The sequence below is a fragment of the Hypanus sabinus genome, chromosome 4 (genome assembly GCF_030144855.1).
Source record: "Hypanus sabinus isolate sHypSab1 chromosome 4, sHypSab1.hap1, whole genome shotgun sequence".
Taxonomy (NCBI): domain Eukaryota; kingdom Metazoa; phylum Chordata; class Chondrichthyes; order Myliobatiformes; family Dasyatidae; genus Hypanus; species Hypanus sabinus.
This window is the reverse complement of record NC_082709.1, coordinates 52,517,762-52,541,592: the sequence shown is the minus strand read 5'-3', so window position 1 is coordinate 52,541,592 and position 23,831 is coordinate 52,517,762. Positions and strand designations below refer to the sequence as shown.

Below are 23,831 nucleotides of genomic sequence, written 5' to 3'. Positions count from 1 at the left end.
CTAAACAGCCTTGCTTTTAAGCCTCCCTCAACCCGCCCCCCCCATGGGCGCGGATGCTGCAAAAGACACGTACTCACAAACCCCCGTAGGCTATCTCCCTTAGCCTGAACGCTGGCTAATTGTGAGCCGGTTCGGATGTGTCAAGAAATGGGTCGCCACAACGTCTTATTTAGATTGTACAAGATCACCATAATCTTCAAATTTAGATTTACATTTCAAAAACTAACAAACTAACATAAAATACATTTTAATTAAATACTGACCATGTAGCGGTGTGCTACACGCAGCGCTAAAATTACGACACGGAGTCGGTAACTGCAGTCGAAGGAAAAAACTTTATTCGAAATCTTCAGCCTCACTTTTAAGCCTCCCTCAACCTGCCCCCCATGGCGCAGAGGCTCCAAAGCTCTGTGCTCGCAAACCCCCGTAGCTATCTAATTTGTGAGTCGGTTCGGATGTGCCAGGAAAAGGGTCGCCACAACCAATTATTTCCCAAAGCAACAGGGAGCCGCAGCACAGACGTAAAAGAGCCACATGTGGCTCTGGAGCCGCGGGTTGCCGACCCCCGCCCTGGGCAGAACCCTGTCCCAGGAAGGTCAAACGTTAAGGAGGATCTAATTAAATAAGGCAGCAAAATGCCCTTCACTTCAGATCTCTTCCCCAATTACTAACCTATCATGTCCCTATGGGTACCTTCATCTACACTTGCCAGCTTTTCTAATTGGCTATCTATAAGATTAAGCAGAAATGGCAATAAAGTGTACCAGAAATTTGATTACATCCTCTTCTTGGATACATTTGTCTTCTCAATTTCAGCCGGTCTTTAAGCTGTATCTGTGTCATTTGTGTGATTGTTTCCTCCTTCCCCTACTGGATCATTACACATTGATCACATCCTTCGCTTATCCCCTTCAGTGTCTGATAGCTAAAACGGCTGTCAGTAGTTACTCTGTGGGTAGGGTCTTACCAAGGTAACTTTGTTTCAGTTTCACAGGCAATAATTCATATTCCATGTTATGACTGAAGATTATCGGAAGAATCTGACTGTTATTCTCTTCGCTCCATCTACAGGAGAGTTTGGTGTGATTTCTATTTGAATAGCTGCCAGGACTTCACCCCTTTTCAAACTGTCCTTTCCTTCGGTGACCCAACCACTGAAAGGGCCCAGCTAATTTATGTTCACTTCCCATTCAAGCTGGGGTGGCTATCTTTAAATACTCTGTGCATTGTCTTCTCTCTTTCTCAATCTACCTTGTGAAGTTGAGGAACTTGATGTCTCTGTCATAACTCAGACGATCCCTTCCATCTATTTTCCAAATGTCTTTTTATTCCGGTCTATATAACTAAATTTCTACCTTCCAGAACCAGCCTTCATTACAAAGTACTGTTACTGTTATATTTTAATGTGTTATTAACGGCTTGCTCTCACATTCTCTATGTCTTCTACATTTGTGTTCCAGTTACTTTTCATTTGCAGGTCTGCTTCAATCAGGAGGATGTTGATGGTCATTACTTAATTTCCTATATTGAGATTGTTAGTGGCTGGCTCATTTGGTCTGCCTTCTCCCCCAGTTCTCTGTGGTCAGCACTGCTGAATTTCATTTGCATTTTAACAGACACTTGCTGCACTTCAAGCATCTTCTACATTGCTATTCTGGGAGGCAGGAATGACCTGAATCCTGGCTACTCATTTGCATTTTATGAGACACCCAATGTGACTAAGTATCAATTTTGCAAAGTTACAAAGAGCTGAAACTCAAACAGTGCATTGACAATACCCAATGTATACACAATATATTAACCTTATGGAACATACTTGTTACGAAAAGCAATGTTTCAGGTCACTCCCCAACTTTCCGATCTCCCTCTAAAAACAAATTTCAAATTCTCAATTAGAGTATACACAAAACAGTAATCTTCTAAAATGCAAATTCCTTCTAGAATCTGGGAATCTCATGTCTGGTATAGAGGCACTAACATTTCCATCACCTAAACTTGGATACCACATGGCCAGTGTAGAATCCAGGTCCCTCTCCCCCATCCCCCTCCCTCTCTCCCCCTCCCCCTCTCCCATTCCAAACTAAAGAAATAAATACTGTATTCACAAACTTCAAACACAGATAAGATAAAGCAAAAATTGATGCTTGTACTTTTCTTCCTTCTGAAGCTTCAATAATATATACTGAAAAGTACTTGGAACTGATGCACCATCAATAACTCACACTGAGACGTAAGGCGAGATATCGGCTTTTATTGACTGGAAGAAGGAACCAGGAGTGAGTGTCTATCATACAGTGTCCTGGAGACTGAGGCCGAGTGTCAGGCCTCAGATCTCCTTTATACAGGGGCCTGTGGGAGGAACCACAGGAGCAGTCAGCAGGGGGCGTGTCCCGACAGGCACATAGTTCACCACATTCACCCCCCCTTCATTTGAAAGAGTCCTCATGTGGCGAAGTTTCTTACAAGTCAAGTCTATCAGGTGGTCGAATCTGTCACTGCAATCTACGTAGCACCGGCTGTGACCGCATAGATGCCGGCAACATTGGTGATTGCACAGGGGACGGAGGTTGCGCTTGTTCTTGCCCACTAGGCGCCGGTGATCCCTCATGCATGTACGAGGCGCCTGGTATAAATGCGTACGAAACGCCCGGTATACAAGTGTCGTGAGGAGTCTGTGTAGGGCCTGGTGAGCACGGTGTCACCTCTGGTGCAGGGTTCATAGTTACCGGAGAGCCTTCAGGGTAGTGGTCTGCTGCACCTGCGGGCGCCAGGTCGCGGATGGAGACCGTGTCCTCCTGCCCATCAGGTAAGACCACGTAAGCATACTGGGGGTTCGCATGTAGAAGGTGAACCCTCTCTACCAGCGGGGAGTATTTATTGCTCCTCACATGTTTCCGGAGCAGCACTGGCCCCGGGGACATCAGCCAAACTGGTAGGGTGGTCCCAGTGACAGACTTCCTGGGAAAAGAGAATAGGCGTTCGTGAGGGGTGGCATTGGTGGACGTACATAACAGAGAGCGGATAGAGTGCAGTGCCTCAGGGAGGACCTCCTGCCATCGAGAGACCGGCAACCCTTTTGACTTAAGGGCTAAAAGTGTGGCCTTCCACACTGTGGCATTCTCCCGCTCCACCTGGCCATTACCCCGGGGATTATAACTCGTGGTCCGACTGGTAGCAATGCCCCTAGCTAGCAAGTACTGGCGCAGCTCCTCACTCATAAAGGAGGACCCTCTATCACTGTGGATATAGCAGGGATACCCAAACAGAGTGAAGAGCTGGCGCAGGGCTTTTATGACGGATGTGGCAGTGGTGTCGGGGCAGGGGATGGCAAAGGGGAACCGTGAGTACTCGTCGATAACACTGAGAAAATAGACATTGCGGTCAGTGGAGGGAAGGGGGCCCTTAAAGTCAACACTCAGTTGTTCAAAAGGGCGGGTGGCCTTGACAAGTTGTGCCGTGTCAGGACGGTAGAAGTGCGGTTTGCACTCAGCGCAAATTTGGCAGTCCCTGGTCATCGTCCTGATGTCCTCCAGGGAGTATGGCAGGTTCCGAGCTTTCACAAAATGGTAAAATCGGGTGACCCCCGGATGGCAAAGTTGTGCATGAAGGGCGTACAGCTGGTCGAGCTGTGTGCTAGCACATGTTCCCCGGGATAGGGCATCAGGGGGCTCATTGAGTCTGCCAGGCCGGTACAGGATATCATAGGTGTAGGTGGAGAGTTCTATCCTCCACCGCAAAATCTTATCATTTTTGATTTTGCCCCGCTGTTGGTTGCTGAACAGGAACGCAACCTAGCGCTGGTCAGTCAGCACGGTGAACCTTTTGCCAGCAAGATAGTGCCTCCAGTGCCTAACAGCCTCCACTATGGCCTGGGCTTCTTTCTCCACCGCGGAGTGCCGAATTTCGGAGCCTTGGAGGGTGCGAGAAAAGAATGCTACTGGTCTGCCTTCCTGATTGAGGGTAGCAGCCAGAGCGAAATCGGAGGCATCACACTCCACTTGGAAGGGAGCGGTCTCGTCCACCGCATGCATCGTAGCTTTGGCAATGTCCACTTTAATGCAGTTGAAGGCCGCGCGGGCCTCAGCAGAGAGGGGAAACGAGGTAGACTTGACCAGGGGGCGAGCCTTGTCTGCGTAATGGGGGACCCATTGGGCGTAATAGGAAAAAAAACCCAGGCACCGTCTGAGGGCCTTGAGAGTGGTGGGAAGAGGGAGTTCTAACAGGGGGCGCAAACGTTCGGGATCAGGGCCAATAACCCCGTTTTCCACGACATACCCAAGTATAGCAAGGCGGGTGGTTCCAAACACACACTTGTCCCTGTTATAAGTAAGGTTCAGAGCTGCGGCCACTTGGAGAAATCGTTGGAGGTTGGCGTCGTGATCTGGCCTGTCGTGACCACAGATGGTGATGTTATCCAGATAGGGAAATGTGGCCTGCAGTTGGTACTGGTCCACCATCCGGTCCATTTCTCTCTGGAAGACAGAGACACCATTCGTGACACCGAAAGGGACGCGCAGGAAGTGATAGAGCCTGCCACCCGCCTTGAAGGCGGTGTAGGGGCGGTCCTCTGGGCAGATGGGGAGCTGGTGATAAGCGGATTTCAGATCTATTGTCGAGTACACCTTATACTGAGCAATCTGGTTGACCATATCCGCGATGCGGGGTAGGGGGTATGCGTCAAGCTGCGTAAACCTATTGATGGTTTGACTATAGTCCACCACCATCCTATTTTTCTGCCCAGTCCGAACAACAACCACCTGGGCCCTCCAAGGGCTTGAGCTTGGCTCAATGATCCCCTCCCTGAGCAGCCGCTGCACCTCCAACTGAATGAAGGCCCTGTCCCCCGCGCTGTACCTCCTGCTTTTGGTTGCCACAGGTTTACAGTCGGGGGTCAGGTTGGCGAGCAGCGGTGGGGGAGGGACCTTGAGAGTGGAGAGGCTGCAAGTGGTGTCGGTAGCGCAGCTGTCGGCCTGGTGCTGGATGGGATGTGTGTGCCCGTGTGTGTGTGTGGTCAGTAGCGGGGTATGTGAATAAGTCCCACAAAACTGAGGATTCCTGACAGTGAGTGGTGGGAGGGGCCCGTCATATACCATAGTCACACTTTCGAGATGGCTCTGGAAGTCCAGCCCCAATAGCACAGGTGCGCACAGATTAGGCATGACCAGCAGCTCAAAGTCCCGATATTCTGTGCCTTGCACCACCAAAGTCGCTACACAACCCGCCCGGATGTCTGTGGACTGCGACCCAGAAGCCAAATGGAACCTCCGACTTACCGGCCGCATTGCGAGTCCGCAGCGTTGCACTGTGTCCGGGTGAATAAAACTCCCAGTGCTGCCCGTGTCAAACAGGCATCTAGTCCTGTGCCCCTCCACCCAGATGTCCATCATGGACCTTGCGAGCTGGTATGGGAAGCTTTGGTCGAGAGTTACAGTGGCCAGAGACCCGGTAAGCATCGGAGGGCCGGGGGCGGGGCATGCTGACGCCGACAAAGATAGCCATCCACATCCGTGGTACCCGGTAAGCATCGGAGGGCCGGGGGCGGGGCATGCTGACGTCGACAAAGATGGCCACCCACATCCGGGCATGCAAGATGGCGGCCCCCACGTTTCACCTGCAGCGCTGCACTCCGCTCGAGGTTGAGACTTACAGACCTTGGCGAAATGGCCCCGCTTTCTGCAGCTGGAGCAGATCGCTTCTCGCGCTGGACAGCGTTGTCGAGGATGTTTTTTATGGCCACAGAAATAACACACGGGCTTCTGACGGGCCACCACCGTGGTCAGGGTCGGGGAGCTCGTGGAATCGCGACTGGCGGCGGCGTTGGCGAATTCGCTCCCGGGAGCCGGCGGTTGCGGGGTCTGAGGCGTCCACGGAACCGGCGGGGAATCGTGCGACTGAACAGCATCAGTGTTGTGCAGCGCAGCTTCCAGAGCGTTGGCCTTCTCCATCGCCGAGCTTAAGGTAGGATCTGAGTTTTCCAGCAGTCGCTGGCGCATGTACACTGACCTCAGTCCCGTCACAAAGGCGTCTCGCACCAGCAGCTCCGCATGCTGTTCTGCCATGAGCGCCTTGCAGTCACAAGCTCGGACGAGTGTCTGTAGTGCTCGGAGAAACTCAGCGCACGATTCGCCAGGCCGCTGTTGCCGGGTAGCTAAACGATGTCTTGCGTAGACGGTGTTCACCGGCCGCAGGTACTGTCTTTTGAGGGCGTCCAGTGCCCCATCGTAGGTCGGCAGGTCCCGGATAATGGAGTAAACTTTGGGGGTGACCCTCGAGAGTAGGATTCTGTGCATAACGGCGGGTTCAGTCGCACGAAGCTCCGCCAAGTACGATTGGAAGCATGCAAGCCAGAGTTCAAAAGCGAGAGCTGCATCAGGGTCTTGAGGGTCCAAATCCAACCGGTCCGGACGCAAAACGGGTTCCATGTTTTAAAACTTCCAGTCAATAAAATTGATGCACCATCAATAACTCACACTGAGACGTAAGGCGAGATATCGGCTTTTATTGACTGGAAGAAGGAACCAGGAGTGAGTGTCTATCATACAATGTCCTGGAGACTGAGGCCGAGCATCAGGCCTCAGATCTCCTATCTACAGGGGCCTGTGGGAGGAGCCACAGGAGCAGTCAGCAGGGGGCGTGTCCCGACAGGCACATAGTTCACCACAGGAACAAACATTTAAAGTACTGTAGCGGTGTGCTACAAACAGCGCTAAAATTACGACACGGAGTCGGTAACTGCAGTCGAAGGAAAAAACTTTATTCGAAAACTTCAGCCTCACTTTTAAGCCTCTGTCAACCGGCCCCCCATGGCGAAGAGGCTCCAAAGCTCTGTGCTCGCAAACCCCCGTAGGCTATCTAATTGTGAGTCGGTTCGCATACGCTAGGAAATGAGCCGCCACATAACCCCCCCCCAGAACCGGCGATACACCCCCCAATGTCCACAGCCTGGGCCAGAACCTGCTTGGGAGGTCGGCCTCTGCGCCGAGGCGCCGGAAACTCGGCCGGTTGTGCCAGGTCCACATGGGCCGGCTTGAGGCGGTCCACCGTGAAAACCTCCTCCTTCCCCCCAACGTCCAGCACGAACGTGGACCCGTTGTTCCGGAGCACCGTAAACGGCCCCTCGTATGGCCGCTGCAGCGGTGGCCGATGCCCGCCCCTTCGTACAAACACAAACTTACAGTTCCGTAGGTCTTTGGGTACGCAGGTCGGGTGCCGCCCATGCTGTGAAGTGGGTATGGGGGCCAGGTTACCGAGCTTCTCGCGCAGTCTGCCCAGGACTGCAGCGGGTTCTTCCTCTTGCCCCCTCGGGGCTGGTAGGAACTCCCCGGGGACGGCCAGGGGCGCGCCGTATACCAACTCGGCCGACGAGGCGTGCAGGTCGTCCTTGGGCGCTGTGCGGATGCCGAGAAGGACCCAGGGAAGCTCGTCCGCCCAGTTGGCTCCTCGCAGGCGGGCCATGAGGGCCGACTTCAGGTGACGGTGGAAACGCTCCACTAGCCCGTTCGACTGTGGGTGGTAGGCAGTGGTGTGGTGCAGCTGAGTCCCCAAAAGGCTGGCCATAGCTGACCACAGGCTGGAGGTGAACTGGGCGCCTCTGTCGGAGGTAATGTGGGCTGGTACACCAAAGCGGGATATCCAGGTGGCGATCAGGGCTCGGGCGCAAGATTCGGAGGTGGTGTCGGTGAGCGGGACCGCCTCTGGCCATCTTGTGAACCGGTCCACGATAGTCAGGAGGTAACGCGCTCCGCGCGACACTGGCAGGGGGCCCACGATATCCACATGAATGTGGTCGAAACGCCGGTGGGCGGGATGGAACTGCTGCGGTGGGGCTTTGGTGTGCCGCTGAACCTTGGCCGTCTGGCAGTGCATGCACGTCCTGGCCCATTCACTGACCTGTTTGCGGAGTCCGTGCCAAACGAACCTGCTGGAAACCATCCGGACAGTTGTCCGGATGGAGGGATGCGCCAAGTTATGAATGGAGTCGAAAACACGGCGCCGCCAGGCTGCGGGGACGACCGGACGGGGCTGGTTGGTGGCGACGTCACAGAGTAGGGTCCTCTCACCTGGGCCCACGGGGAAGTCCTGGAGCTGCAAACCAGAGACTGCAGTCCTGTAACTCGGAATCTCCTCATCTACCTGCTGTGCCTCTGCCAGTGCCTCAAAGTCTACCCCTTGGGAAAGGGCATGAACGGTAGGGCGAGAGAGCGCATCCGCCACGACATTGTCCTTACCCGAGACGTGCCGGACATCCGTTGTGTATTCAGAGATGTAGGACAGGTGGCGTTGCTGGCGGGATGACCAGGGGTCGGATGCTTTCGTAAACGCAAAGGTAAGCGGTTTGTGGTCCGTGAACGCGGTGAAGGGCCGACCTTCTAGGAAGTACCTGAAATGCCGGATTGCCAGGTAGAGCGCCAACAGTTCCCGGTCAAAAGCACTGTACTTGAGCTCGGGTGGCCGCAGGTGTTTGCTGAAAAACGCCAGGGGTTGCCAGCGACCTGCGATGAGCTGCTCCAGCACCCCACCGACTGCCGTGTTTGATGCGTCCACTGTGAGGGCGGTAGGGGTGTCCATTCTGGGATGTACTAGCATTGCGGCGTCAGCCAAAGCTTCCTTCGTTTGAACGAAAGCGGCGGCGGACTCCTCGTCCCAGGTAATGTCCTTGCTCGGACCCGACATCAGGGCGAACAGGGGGCGCATGATCCGGGCAGCTGAAGGGAGGAAGCGGCGGTAGAAATTGACCATACCTACGAATTCCTGAAGGCCTTTGACCGTGGTGGGTCGGGGGAAGTGGCGGACCGCATCTACCTTAGCGGGCAGAGGGGTTGCCCCGTCTTTAGTAATCCTGTGGCCCAGGAAGTCAATGGTATCAAGTCCGAACTGGCATTTGGCAGGGTTGATTGTAAGACCGTACTCACTCAGTCGGGCGCAGAGTTGACGGAGGTGGGACAGATGCTCCTGACGACTGCCGCTGGCTATGAGGATGTCATCCAAATAGATGAACGCGAAGTCCAGGTCCCGTCCCACCGCGTCCATTAACCGCTGGAACGTCTGTGCGGCATTCTTCAGGCCGAACGGCATGCGGAGGAACTCGAAGAGGCCAAACGGGGTGATGAGAGCCGTCTTGGGGACGTCGTCAGGATGCATCGGGATTTGATGGTACCCTCGGACAAGGTCGACCTTGGAGAAGATCCGGGCGCCGTGCAGGTTTGCCGCAAAGTCCTGAATGTGCGGCACAGGGTAGTGGTCCGGTGTGGTAGCCTCGTTCAGCCTGCGGTAGTCGCCGCACGGTCTCCAGCCCCCCGTCGCTTTGGGCACCATGTGCAGGGGGGAAGCCCAGGGGCTGTCGGACCGCCGGATGATCCCCAATTCCTCCATTCTCTGGAACTCCTCCTTCGCCAGTCGGAGCTTGTCCGGGGGAAGCCGCCGAGCACGGGCATGGAGGGGTGGTCCCTGTGTCGGGATGTGGTGCTGTACGCCGTGCCTGGGCATGGCTGCTGTGAACTGCGGTGCCAGAACCGATGGGAACTCCGCCAGGACCCTGGTGAAGTCGTTGTCGGACAGCGTGATGGAGCCGAGGTGAGGGGCTGGCAACTGGGCCGCGCCCAGGGAGAACGTCTGAAAGGTCTCGGCGTGTACCAGTCTCTTCCTGGGCAGGTCGACCAGCAGGCTGTGAGCTCGCAAAAAATCCGCACCCAGAAGCGGTTGGGCTACGGCGGCCAGTGTGAAGTCCCACGTGAACTGGCTGGGGCCGAACTGTAGCTGCACCTGACGGGTGCCATAGGTCCTTACTGTGCTGCCATTCACGGCCCTCAGGGGGGGACCCGGTGCCCTGCTGCGAGTGTCGTAACTTGTCGGAGGTAAAACGCTGACCTCAGCCCCAGTATCGACCAAAAAGCGGCGTCCCGACCTGCTATCCCACACATACAGGAGGCTATCCCGATGGCCAGCCGCCGTAGCCATCAGCGGCGGCTGGCCCTGGCGTTTCCCGGGAACTTGCAGGGCGGGCGGCAACGGCGGGCTTCTGCGCCCCACCGCTGGTGGTAGAAGCACCAGTGGTCATTGGGCCGGGGGTTAGTGGGCTCTGCGGCCAGGCCTGGACTGGTTTGCTGCCGGGAGCGTGGCTGGGTGATCTGTGCGATGGACGCCCCGCTCACCTTTTTGGCGTTCCACAGCAAGTCCGCCCGGGCTGCCACCTTCCGGGGGTCACTGAAATCCGCGTCGGACAGCAGCAGGCGTATGTCCTCGGGCAGCTGCTCCAGGAATGCCTGCTCAAACATGAGGCCTGTGTGTCCCTCGGCCAGAGACAACATCTCATTCATTAAAGCCGATGGAGGTCTGTCGCCCAAGCCATCCAGGTGCAGTAAACGGGCAGCCCGCTCGCGCCGTGAGAGTCCGAAAATCCTGAGGAGCAGGGCTTTGAATTCCGTGTACTTGCCGTCTGCCGGGGGCGACTGTACGAACTCCGCGACCTGGGCAGCTGTGTCCTGGTCGAGGGAACTCACCACGTAGTAGTAGCGGGTGTCTTCTGAGGTGATCCGGCGAACGTGGAATTGGGCTTCGGCTTGCTGGAACCATAGGTCCGGGCGCTGTGTCCAGAAACCCGGCAGTGTCAACGAAACCGCATGAACAGAGGCGGCGTCGGTCATTTCTGGTCCAAAAATCGTTTGGACCGTCGGGGTCACCAATTGTAGCGGTGTGCTACAAACAGCGCTAAAATTACGACACGGAGTTGGTAACTGCAGTCGAAGGAAAAAACTTTATTCGAAAACTTCAGCCTCACTTTTAAGCCTCTGTCAACCGGCCCCCCATGGCGAAGAGGCTCCAAAGCTCTGTGCTCGCAAACCCCCGTAGGCTATCTAATTGTGAGTCGGTTCGCATACGCTAGGAAATGAGCCGCCACAGTACAATAAACACATTCCAAAGATCAGAGGAAAAGTAAAGATGGATGGATGGGTCCCCCACTTGTTTACATTCGCACAGCTTCTTAAAGAGACTGCTTCTTAAGGTGAGACATCCTGCAAATTCATTTACATCAAGTGACACAATCTTTCTATGGATTAATTCAAACACCCTTTCTACACAGATTTAGCAAACAAAGGACAGATTTTGCACTCATGCATACCTTCCCTCTTGCTCTCCAAAGTGAACTCAGATGTGGTCACGCCTCACACAACATTTTTCAAACTCAAACCATTCACACTTCATAACGGGGTGGGGGTGCAGGGTGAATGACTCCCTCCCTAGGGGGGTGTGGGTGGGAAGGTTTCAGCCATTGTGTGATCACTGCTACCACTGAAGTTCCACCAGTGTCTTTTGTAGAGCCTGTTGTAAGGGTCAGAGGGAATCCTGAGCATGTGGAATCTTGTGGAGGACAAAGACACCCTTGTCATGAGAAAGCTTGGAGAATAACTCTTCTCCCATAATGGCCGCCTTGCCTCTCTTGCCTAGGCAGTGCTCCCAATACATGGCACAGAGAGTGGGAGTGGAACCCCCTCTACCTGTTCCCTCAGGATCTCGGCTCTGAGCAATGCCCAAAACATTTCCATATGGGTCATGCGTTTCCCTCATTCCCCAGGCATCTTGTCCAATATACGCGATCAACTACCCAATCTTCCCCCATGTATATTATTCCCATGAATAATCTGATGGTGGCATCTACTATACCCCCTATCGCTGGTCCCAATAAGGGCAGCACCACTCCCTTTAGCTGTTAACTTATCTAAATACCCCAACATAGTTAAGATTAACCCATGCCCCTCCAGTAGGTTGTTACTGTCCTGATAGATCCCTGTGAACAGAGACCACTGGGGAAGGGCTCTGCTCCCTTCCCCAACCGTGCACCATGCCTCCTGGGGCTGTAAATGCCATGTGAAGAGTACTGGATACGACTTTAACCACCACAATTGCTCTGCCCATAGCAATTCATCACCTCCGTACAAGCAGTTGGCATTCTCAGAAAGTTGTTAAGCAGATGGTGGGTGAACAGCCCTGCCCCATCCCCCTAGGATGTGCATCTCTCTGTTGGATAATCTCATTCCAGCACTCCCTGAATCCTGGATCTCAGCGACCACATGGGCCGAGGCTCCCCTTGCTTCTGCCTATACTATCTCCCAAGTCTGTCAGTTCCTTAGTGGTGAACTCTCTGATGATAGTCATCCCAGTGAGACACAGCATTATCGTCCCCAGATCCCTCTCCCTCATACCCTTCTTTTCCCCCAGCTGCTGTCCCTCACCCTGTTCCATATTGGTGAGAGAGGCTGTGGGCCAGCAGCCCCCTTGTTAGGTCTGACACTGTGTGGCCACCAGTCTAGCCTGTACTGGCGCAAGTGCATAGGTGCCTACTTCGAAGGAGGACCCCGAAGCTCTCTGTTAACGTTTAGTTTGTCTCTAATATCTTAAACAGAGGAATAACATTGGCTATTCTCCAGTCCTCTGGGATCTCAACTGTTGCAAAGAGAATACAAAGATCTCTGTCAAGCAATCAGCATTTATTGTGTTTATCTATTATAAACTCTATTTTGGGGAAAATGTCTTGGACAAGTGCTAAAATGGAAATATTGCATTCTTTTTCTAACAGAAAATTCCTTTTCATTGTGTGGCTAGATGAATGTAAGATGTGAGTCAGGTTTATCTCCAATGCTTAGCATCCAGATAAATATCCATTAGTTCCATTGAATATCAGAGAATGTATACAATATACAACCTGAAATTCTTGTTTTTCGCATATATCCTGAAAACAGAAGTGCCCCAATGAATGAATGACAATGAAAGTGTTAGAACCCCGAAAGCAGCAGCGAAGCATCCCTTCCCCACTTTCTTCAGCAACTAGCATCAGAATCCTCCATCCACCAAGCCAGCAATAGCAAAGTTCCCAAGAAAGACCGTGATGTGCAGAACAAAAACAAGACAAAATTTGTGTGCAAAACGTGCACAAAACAGTGTATGTGGCATTTCTGCAATTATATAAATGAACTGAGCAAAATTGTCTGGAGTCATAACTGAAAAATAGTCACTTGGTAAGCTATTAGCCCTGATAATTGTTGGACTAGCTGTTAGCATGGAACAACATACTTAAAATGAAAGTGGTGCAGATAAGAATGTAAATTAATAGCAGTAGAAGTGAATAAAATTAGCTTGACACAAGAAGCTATGAGGTTATTTATATGTTAACTATTTTTCATTTAAATTTATGTAATTACGTTGGATGTACCAATGGAATAGTAGAAACCTTATAATGAAAATGCCTTAGGTATATGAAGCTTGCAAATGAGAAAGGTGTTATATTGCTAACCTTATTTCAGGGAGTTTGGAGCTTGGAAAAGAATCCAGGATAGATACTGTGTTGAGCATTAATGTTTAGCTGCTCAGCTGAAACATAAAAAAAAATCTGTAGAAGTTGGAAATCCAAAACAAAAACAGAAAACAGTGGAGCATTCAGTATATCAGGCAGCATCTATGGACAGAGAAGCCCACATTAAAATTTGAAATCAAAGACCCTTCATCAGGACTGGGAAAGGGAGAATAAGGTTTCATATTAAGTTACCTACCATCCTCTCTGCAACTTAATTCTAACTTTTTTTCTCTTTTTCATTTATGATAAGAATCTTTGACCTGAAAGGTGAACTCTTTCTCTTTCCACTGATGCTGCCTGTCATCTCCCTCCCTCCCACACCCCACCAGTTTATTTATGTGTGGAGTGTCACATGGCATGGGCTAATGCTTATGTGAAAACACAAACCCAATCTCATTTGTAATACCATCCATGAATTCAGAATAATCAAATCCTGGCACCATCATTGAAGTGACCATCAGTTAGATAAGTCATAGATATCATAGCTACAAGTTCATAAGCCATGCATCTGTGATTAATGGATCATCTCTTAATTGGTCAAAGCCTCTACTATTAACAAAGCTTGTCAGAATGAGACAGTCAAATAAAATTGCTTGGATAGCTGCAGCTCCAAAGAATCTTATCAATGTTCAGAACAAAGCACTCATTTATTTGGCACTCAATTCACCATATTAAGCAACACACACAAAAATGCTAGAGGAACTCAGCAGGTCAGAGAGCATCAATGGAAGGGAATAAATTACTTGCCATTTTGGGCTGGGACTGTTCATCAGTACTGGAAGGGAAGGGGGCAAAAGCCAGAATAAGAAATTGCGGGGGCGATGTGTTTATGAGTACAAGCTGACAGGTGATAGCTGAAACCAGATGGGGTGTTTGGGGGAGGGAGGATAAAGTGAGAAGTTAGGAGGCATACATGGAAGAGGTAAAAGGCTGAAGAAGTAGGAATCTACTAGTCTCACCTATCACTGCCTATTTGCACTCTGCCCCTCCCCTTACCACTTTATTCTGGTTTTTGCCTCCTTCCTTGACTTGCTGAATTCCTCCAGCATTTTATGTGTTGCTCAAGGTTTCCAACAAATGCAGAATCTCTTGTGTTCACTTCCTTGAGCATTTACAACCTTTATTGCTGATACGCCATGGTAGGAGTTTATCCCATTTCCAAAACGCATTGCAACAACATTGCTCACGAATGACCATTAAACCTCAAACCAAGGAAGACAAGGTATGAAGACATCTTTACCTCCAGCACTATTTTGACATAGAAATATTTTGTTATTATTTTCCATTATCCTTGATTTATAATCTGAACTCACATAATATCATCGTTGGATATTGTCACTATATGAGCTTTAGTGATCCATAGAGGCGCATAACCAGCAGCTCAACAGTAGTTATAGTTAAAACCTAAATGCCGGCCTTGCCAGTTATGGCCAAGTCCTCAAGAAAAAACGTCTTGAAATATCACCTCCAGATCTTTTGTTGTCATTTTGCTGAAAAATTAAAGTCAGTGAACCTTTGTCTTGAAAGTTGCTGAGACCAAATAAAAGTTATTAATATTCTTTAGCATGATTGTTAATATGGAAAATAATCGTATCATAATTATTGTTCTATAGAGCATTATCAACTCTTAGTGTCAACAGCATTTCGGAATCTTTCAGACCTTCAAATGTGAACTCCTTTTCCATGAATTGTTTCTTCTTCAGGACTGTGCTTAAATCGACCTCTGAGGGTTTGGTCACATCTTAATATCATCTTGTGTTGCCTGGTGATCCATTTTATTTTATGATGCTACCATAAAGTGTTTTGAGATGTTTTACTGTGTTGTACAAAAGTTATTGTGATTAAGGCTTTGTTTTTATTTCCTCTGGTTAAGGTGATCTAAATGAAAATGAAGCAGAAAATAAATACACTGAGACTGAATTATCAGATTTCATTTCTTATTGGCTCTGTGCTTGCAGAAAATATAACATTGATTCTATCATAGGTGAAAATAGTGGTGGCCAATGTGCAGCATGTTAGTGCACCAATTCTTTTACACGGTTGGATATAATTTCTAGATTTCAGCTATAGCATTGAGATAAATAGAAATTCTAATTCCAAGTCATCTTCCATTCCCCTTCAGTGAGTTTGAGAAATTATATGCACAGGTCTCTGAGAAGATTGATTGCAGACTCAGTCTCACTACCTTTGGAATTGGAATTGCCTGGCATCAGTTCCAGGATATAGAATATTGACATGCTGCAATATCTGCACCTAAATTTTTCAATCATTTTGCTTGCATGGCAATTTATTTAGTTTGTATCCCATTTAATTTGAACCCTATTGTACACAGCCTTTGCACCTGGCTCAGCTAAAAATTCGAAATCTCAGATTTGCCAGATTTGTTTATTTCTGCTTTTGTAAAAGTAATGCCAATTCAGTGCCTCTACTACAGAACCTTTAACGTATATTCATCAAAGCAAAGCTAAATTTCTAAAATGCTTTCTCACCTAATTCCTGAATATCTTCCCTCATTCAAGGAAGTACTTTGCACCAATCTCTTATGGAATCTGGCTTTGCTGTTAACCATGTCCTTATAGACTCTATCTTCATGTTCAGACTTTCGCAGTTGCTGCAATCAGTTCTAGCTTTGTGCAACTGTAGTCAGACTTCAGTCTTTTATATTTTTTCCATTTTTCCACTCTGCCTTCAGACAGTATAATTCAACCATTTGCCTGCTCTCACCTTCCTTATGCCCTTCACCTTTCCTTTCTGTGTAATCTTGAGAAGCATTCCTGAAAGCTATCTCTTCAACCTTCTCCCATTTCTATTCAGCACTCACACGACCTTTGATAGATTAACTCACTGGACTCTATAAAAATACAAATTAATCTTAGTTTTGTGGCTGAGACACAAATGAAAATTAAGGGTAATTTTTTTTTAACTGAAGTAACCTAATTGTTCTGCTGGATATATGAGCAGTGGGCCTGTTTTCTGACTTGCTGCATATCTGGTTACTTGCAGGATCCTATGTATGGGAAAGGAAAACTTGGAGAGATTCAAACCCTTATACTGGGAATGATAGACACATTCAATTATGAGCTGGTAAGTACAGTTACCGCAATTTGTCCAGCTTTCTAATAAAAATGACAATTGGTACTAGTTGGATAGGCTTCATGTACTTTTTTAAAGTGAATAACGTTGAAGAAATGATTTGAATCTATAGAACAGTTCATGTTGTTTTTAGTTGACGTAGAGCTACTATAAGCTAATGAGGCTATTTTCTCTCTCTAGAATCTCTATCTTCATTAGATATTAATGTTATCTAATAGCCTCCTTGTTCACTACAGTAATTAATCCCACGAAACATTTCTGAAGAAAGCAAAAATTTTTATAAAACCTTCCTTTTAAATCTTGGGTGAAATGTTAGCCTAAAGACTGCACCTTCTGGCAAAAATGATTTCATTTTTAATGCACAGTTCATGGATCTGTGTTTTTTGCTTGCTGTTAATTATCTGTTTACAGATAATCTATTTCATAATTTATTTAGGAAGAAATGCTCATTGTGAATTCCTGAGATGGAGACACTGCATTAAACACAATATTAGGTAGAACATATTGGTGTAAAATGCAAGTCATGCATTGAAACCTTGCCACCCCAAAATTAGGAGGGTAATGGAAGTACAGCTACATATAATTATACCACTGTTCTCAAGCAAAATAGAGAAAGTTGGATTATTACCTCATCAATTATGTCCAAAGGTGTGATACTGTATATAAGAGACTGATTTTAACACGTTGTTTTTGTGTTAAGTTCACTTTACTGCAGTTTGAAATATGATTCTCTTCTTAAAATGAGAATTTACTGTAACTTTGTTCATGAGTTCTTTTCTTTATTTTGTAGGCAGTCTTTTTAAATAAGGTTTGTGGATTGCTTTGATATTTGTTTAAATAGATTGCTCCAATTAAATTGGTTTAGTTTGCTAGAGACTAATCATGCCCTGCCACCAAGCCTTACCCTCTTGAACTGACTCAGTGTTTTAAGAATTAAATGTCAGTTAAGTTAAAATTAACAATTAAAATACCGAGATCCTGCTAATATATTAATTTAACGTGAATATGATTAGAGTTCGGTGGTAAGTTACTGCTGCCAACAGTCAACTTCATTGTTTCCAGACAAGAATCATTTCGCCGTTTTAGCAGTGTTAAAAATCAAGTTGGAATTAACTATATTTCCTATATCTTGATATGTTGTTAGTGTTGGAACGAGTTAGCAACAACACCCCAAAATCTATTTGGCCTAAGTGGTATAGTTTTCAAAATTCAGACAAAATGCAAAACACAATTTAATTCATGTACAAGTAGAAAATCTAGATTGGGCCTTAGGATGGTTAATAAGAGATCTTGAATCATAAATCATTTTTTTTTTCAAAATTGGCTTTGCTTCTGATATCTTATAATTTTGAAAAGTCTTTTATAGAAATTAATGCAAATTTCCATGAATGGCAAGTGAGCTATCATTTTCTGAGGAGCCACTTTTTATATAAATCCCTTCTATGCTCCTTATTGAATTCTGGCAAAGCTGACATATCACTCAAATAGTCCTCTTAATTCTCTAATATCCTGTTGTTAGATAGTTCTGTACTGATTATGCTTGTCATAAAATAACATATTATTTCAGACTTTGCTGTTTTTCATGAGGATTCAACATCTTATAATGACATGCACATGCCTAATCTAAAGTTTCTAATTGCACATGCATTGAATTTTGCTTGTATAGTTTATTCAAGAACATATTTTTGCCAAACAATTTATTTGTTTATGTAAGAAAAATTAGATCAGTGCATTAGCATTGGGAATTCATTTGTTCCGTAGAATCTTTGGTATAATTTAATATTCTTACATTGGTAACTGATTTCTGTCTCTTTCTATCTATGGCAATATCTTGGACAAATTTTAAGAAAACCTTTTCAGGCTTTGTAGAATAATCTGATTATCACTACAGTTGGTACATTTTGAAAAGTGCACCATTGCCTTCATAAAGCCCTTTGAATTGCTTTAATATTGAGCTTCCTTTCTTTCAAGAATATAAGAATATAATTTTCCATTTGTCAGTCAATTGGCAGAACTGTACTGGTTCACATTATAGCCTTTAAACAGGTACTAGTAACAGACTTCTATGTGATTCTGATTCACTGACAATGAGGAAAGTAGTATGATTGTCAAGTGCAGTGTTTCACTAATTCTCCAAATCGAAAAAAATGGTCCATGTTATTTTCCTATTTGAAGCTGTTGTCGCTTAATAGAATAATCGCATCCAATCCTATATGGAATATAAAGTTACACAGCATAAAAATATCTCTTTGATCCATCAAGTTCATGCTTAACTTTTTGACTACCTACATGAATCCCATTTGCCTGTAGTAAGTCCATGTCCTTCCAGAGCTTGCCTACTCAAGTGCCTGTCTAACTGTCTCTAACTGTCATTTTTTTGTTAATACCATTTCTTGTAGTGAATACCAGAAATCAACCACACTTTAGATATAAAAAAAACTTGTCTTTCAAATCTCTATTGGAATTTCTGCCTGTTTTCTTAAACCTATCTCTTCCTATTTTTGATATCCCTACCACAAGAAAAAGGTTCTGACTACCTGGCCTATCTATCCTTTCTGACTCTTATAATTTGATATACCTTTGCAAGTCATCCTCAACCTTCTTCACTCCAGGGAAAATAATCCCAACCCATCCAGTCTCTTCCCCCAAATGCCCTCTTTACCAACCTACCCACTTGTGTTACAGCTTAATTAGAGCTATGGACTTGTTCCTGTTGCTTAAGAGATTTGCAGGATTATTCAGAGTTAAAGGGTAAACAGAGACAGAATAGGTTCCATTAAGGATCAATATAGCCATTTATGTGGAGCCTCAAGCAATGCATGAGGTTTTAAATGAAGATTTCTCATCTGCATTTGCCATGCGAAAAGTCATGGAAACTAAGAAATTAAGAGAAATGAATAGTAATGTGTCCACTTTACAAAAGAGGAGATAATGGCAATATGAAAGCATGTTAAGGTGGCTAAATCGTTGGGTCTGACCAACTGTATCCAAAGATACTTTCTAGGAAAGAAATTGCAGGGACCCTGGCACAGATATTTGTGTCAGAGTTAAGCGACCCTTTAGCAATGGTTGAGGTACCAGAAGTCATGAAAGTCAAGTTTCTCTACACAGAGGTGGTGGTAGAGGCAAGAACAAGGAGAACATTTAAAAGACGTTTTGACAGGTAAATAGGTAGAAAGGTTCAGACAGATGAGATTGGCTTACTTATCACTGAGTAGTCATAACTGCTGAAAATATCAAAAGGAGAGGCAGGTAGGCAGAGGGGATGTGTGGCTCTGTTGATTTAAAAAATAAATTAAATCCTTTGAAAGTGGTGACAAAGGATAAGAAGATACAGAATACTTGTGGGTAGAGCTAAGAAACTGCAGGGATAAAAAGATCCTGCAGGGAATTATGTAGAGGACTCGGAACAGTAGCCAGTAGGATATCAACTACATCAGGAGATAGAAAAGACATGTAAAAAGGGCAATGTTACAATAGTCACGGGGATTTCAATCTGCAGGTAGATTGGAAAACTCAGGTTGGTGTTGGATCCAGAGAAGGAATTTGTAGAATGCCAACAAGATGGCGTTTTAGAGCAGATAGTGGTTGAACCTGCTTGGGGAAGCGTTACTCTGGATTGGGTCTAGTGAAATGAACCAGATTTAATTAGGGAACTTAAGGTTAAAGAACTCTCAGGGGACAGTGATCATAATCTGATAGAGTTTACCCTGCAGTTTGAGAGGGAGATGATAAAGTCAGACCTATCATTATTACAGTGAAGTAAAGGGAATTACAAGTGCATGAAAGAGTTGCTAGCCAAAGTTAATTGAAAAGGAGCACTAACAGGGTTAGCAATGGAATAGCAATGCCTGGAGTTTCTGGAGGTATCTCAGAAGGTTGAGCATAGATATATACATCCCAAAGATGACAAAGTATTCTATAGGGAGGATGAGAAAACCATGGCTGACAAGGGAAGTTAAAGACAGCATAAAAGGAGAAGAGAGGGCATATAATATAGCAAAACATAGTGGGAAATTAGAGGTTTGCAAAGATTTTTAAAACCAACAGAAGGCAACTAAAGAAAAAACCATAAAGGGAGAAAAGATGAAGTATAATTTAAAAGAGGTTACTAAAAGTTTTTTCAGATATATAAGAAGTAAAAGAGAAGTAGAAGTTAATATCGGACCTCTGGAAAATGACGCTGAAGAGATGGTAAATGGGGGGCAATGAAATGGTGGGCAAACTTAAGTATTTTGCGTCACCCTTCACTGTGGAAGACACTAGCAGTATTCCAGAAATTCGAGAGTGTCAGGGGGCAGAAAATGTGCTTGGAAAGCTGGAAGTGTGAACGCACTGTAGATAACTCATCTGGGCCAGATGGACAACACTCCACGGTTCTGACAGAGATAGATGAAAGGATTGTAGGGGCATTAGGAATGATCTTTCAAGAATCACTAGGTTCTGGAATGTTTCCAGAGGACTGAAAAATTACAAACATCACCCCATTCTTTAAGAAGGGAGAGAGGCAGAAATTATAGGTAAGTTAGCTTGACGTTAGTGGTTGAGAAGGTGTTGGAGTCCATTATTAAGGATGTGCTTTTGGGTTACTTGGAGGCATATGATAAAATAGGACAAAGTCAGCATGCTTTTCTAAAGGAGAAATCTTGCAAATCTATTGGAACTCTTTGAGGAAGTAACAGGCAGGATAGATGAAGGAGAGTCAGTGGATGTTGTTTAATTAGATTTTTAGAGGGCCTTTGACAAGGTGCCAGACATGAGGCTGCTTAACAAGATAAGAACCTGTGGTACCATGGTATTACAGGAAAGATACTAGCATGGATAGAAGATTGGCTGAGAGTGAGAGGCAAAGAGTGGGAATAAAGGGAGCCTTTTCTATTTCACTGCTGGTGACTACTGGCGTTTTGCAGGCATCAGTATTAGGACCATTTCTTTATCATTATATGTCAGTGATTTGGATGACAGAATTGTTGGCTTTGTGGGCAAATTTGTGGACAATATGGAGATATATGGAGAAGCAGGTAGTGTTGAGGATACAGGGAGTCTGCAGAATGACATAGACAGATGGTGAGGATGAGCAAAGAAGTAGCAGATGGGATATATTGTAAGGAAGTGTATAGCCATGCATTTTGGTAGAAGGAATAAAGGCATAGATTATTTAATAAATGGAGAGAAAATTAAAAACTCAGAGGTGCATTGGGATTTGGCAGTCTTGTTTAGGGATCCTGACAGGTTAACTTGCAAGTTGAGTTGTTGGTAAGGAAGGTAAATGCAACGTTGGCATAAATTTTGAAAGGTCTGCAATATAAGAGCAAGGATGTAATGCTGAGGCTCTATAAGGCATTGGTCAGACTACATTTGGAGTATTATGAACAATTTATTTATTTAGAGATACAGTGTGGAATAGGCCTTTCTGGCTCTTCAAGCTGCACTGCCCAGCACCCCCGAATAGCCTTCAGTTCAACCCTAACCTAATCACAGGGCAATTTACAATGACCAGTTAACCTACTAACCAGTACATGTTTGGACTGTGGATGGAAGGCAGAGCATCCGGGGAAAACCCACACATTCCATGGAGAACATACAAACTCCTTATAGAGTATGCCAGGATTGAACTCCAAACACTGGTGCCCCAAACTGTACTAGTGTCACACTAACTGCTACGCTACTGAAGGGCCCCTTTTTGAGCTCCTTATCTAAGAAAAGATATGCTGGAATTAGAGACGGTCCAGAGGAGGTTTATGAGAATTATTCTGGGAATGAAAGGGTTAAAGTATAAGGAGCATTTGATGGTTCTAGGACTATACTTACTGGAGTTTAGAAGAATGAGAGGGGATCTCTCTGAAACCTATTGAATATTGAAAGGCATAGATAGAGTGGATGTGAGGACCAGAGGGCACAGTCTCAGAATAAAGGGATGTGCATTTGGAACAGAGATGGGAAAGAATTTCTTTAGCCAGAGAGTGGTGAATCTGTGGAATTCATTGCCACGGTCAGCTGTGGAGGCCAATGCGCCTTAATTTTCTCAATCAGTATACTGTGAAGGCTCTTGTGGTAAACTTAACCAAAGTCTATGTATACAACAGTACAACGAGAAAAAAGTCTTTATCCAGAGGTTAGAGAATCTTCGGAATTCATCATCTAAGAAATATTTAGAGGCTTAATTACTGGATATAAACAAAACAGAGATTGAGGGATTAAAGTGATTCGAGAACATAAGTTTGGAGATGTTGTAGAGACATCGCACTGTCATTAATGTTTTGTCATGTTCTAATGGAGTCATGAGTAACTGAATGGCCCATTCTTACCCCTGTGCCTTTTGCACTTGTCTTTTTGTTTCTTATTTCTTGTACATTAATCCATGATACCATCGGTAGGACTGATTGAACAACCCTTGTGGTGTTCAAGCCTCACACTGAGGACACTTTGTAACATTTGTTCTGAAACTTTGAAAAAGGGTGCTTTCAGAACAAGTCTGAAAGCTTAAGATGGTGCATCTATACTTGTTGTGAATCAGCAGTAGCATAATTGCATTCCACTATAACTTGTAACTTTGTCTTGGCATAACCCCTGTTCTGAAATTATAAAGAAGCTGGGAAGTGACTGCTTCATTAATAAGTACAGAAGAAGGTGTCAGCACTTGGAGCAGAATCTGTTAAGTACACTTGCAATTATAGTGGTGGAGCTCAGCATGTGGGTGAAAAAGCAAGTCTACCGTAGACATATATTGTTTGCAACTAACTTGGAAGTCCTAATTCCTATGTGTGTCTCTTCCTGAGCCCAGTGACATTCCAGAAACTAATCTTCAGTCAATTTAACTACAATATGTGATAGTAGAAATAATTGAATGCTTTGGAAACAGAAAAGGCTATAGGAGCTTAGCATTGTTTTTGGCAGGACAATTTTGTCTCCAGGTTTCAGTATAGACATATGTTCAGTCCCGAACATAAACATGAGATTAATCCTCATGGTGAAAGTGACTGCTCTTGACATCAAAGCCATATTTGACCAAGTGAGGAGAAGGATTTACAGACTACTTTCATACCTACACAAAGAAAGATTTTCATGTCTGTTTGTGGGGGGTGGTGGCTCTGGGAGATTTAGTCTTCTCATTTCTAGGTCTCAACTATAGATCATTGACTTTGTTCCCTTCATCCTTAGCTGCTTAATCAGTGACTTCCCTTGCTTCAGTAGACGTGGAGATGTTCCAATATCTGCAGTGACAACAGTTCCATGTTTACTTCAACTGTGCTGGTCATTGATTGGCCTGTTCGAAAGATGAAGCCATTGGTTCTTTCCCATTAGTCCCCTTGTGCGCCACACACCAGTTTCTGGTTCCAGGCACCTCTTCTTTTTTTGGGAGCGCTCTTCACTTGGAGCTGGTGTACTT

At 46.2% G+C, this 23,831-nt stretch overlaps 1 protein-coding gene across 3 annotated transcripts in view; it reads left to right on the top strand.

The window, feature by feature from the left end:
• vps8 (VPS8 subunit of CORVET complex) overlaps positions 1–23,831 on the top strand; it is a 607,159-nt gene that overhangs the window by 323,735 nt on the left and 259,593 nt on the right. For 2 of the 3 annotated variants that reach the window (XM_059967078.1, XM_059967080.1), the window contains 2 exons: positions 16,352–16,432; positions 17,232–17,249. In XM_059967078.1, the coding sequence (XP_059823061.1) occupies positions 16,352–16,432; positions 17,232–17,249 (99 nt within the window). The remainder of the gene's footprint in view (positions 1–16,351; positions 16,433–17,231; positions 17,250–23,831) is intronic. The other variant, XM_059967079.1, reaches the window with a different exon arrangement.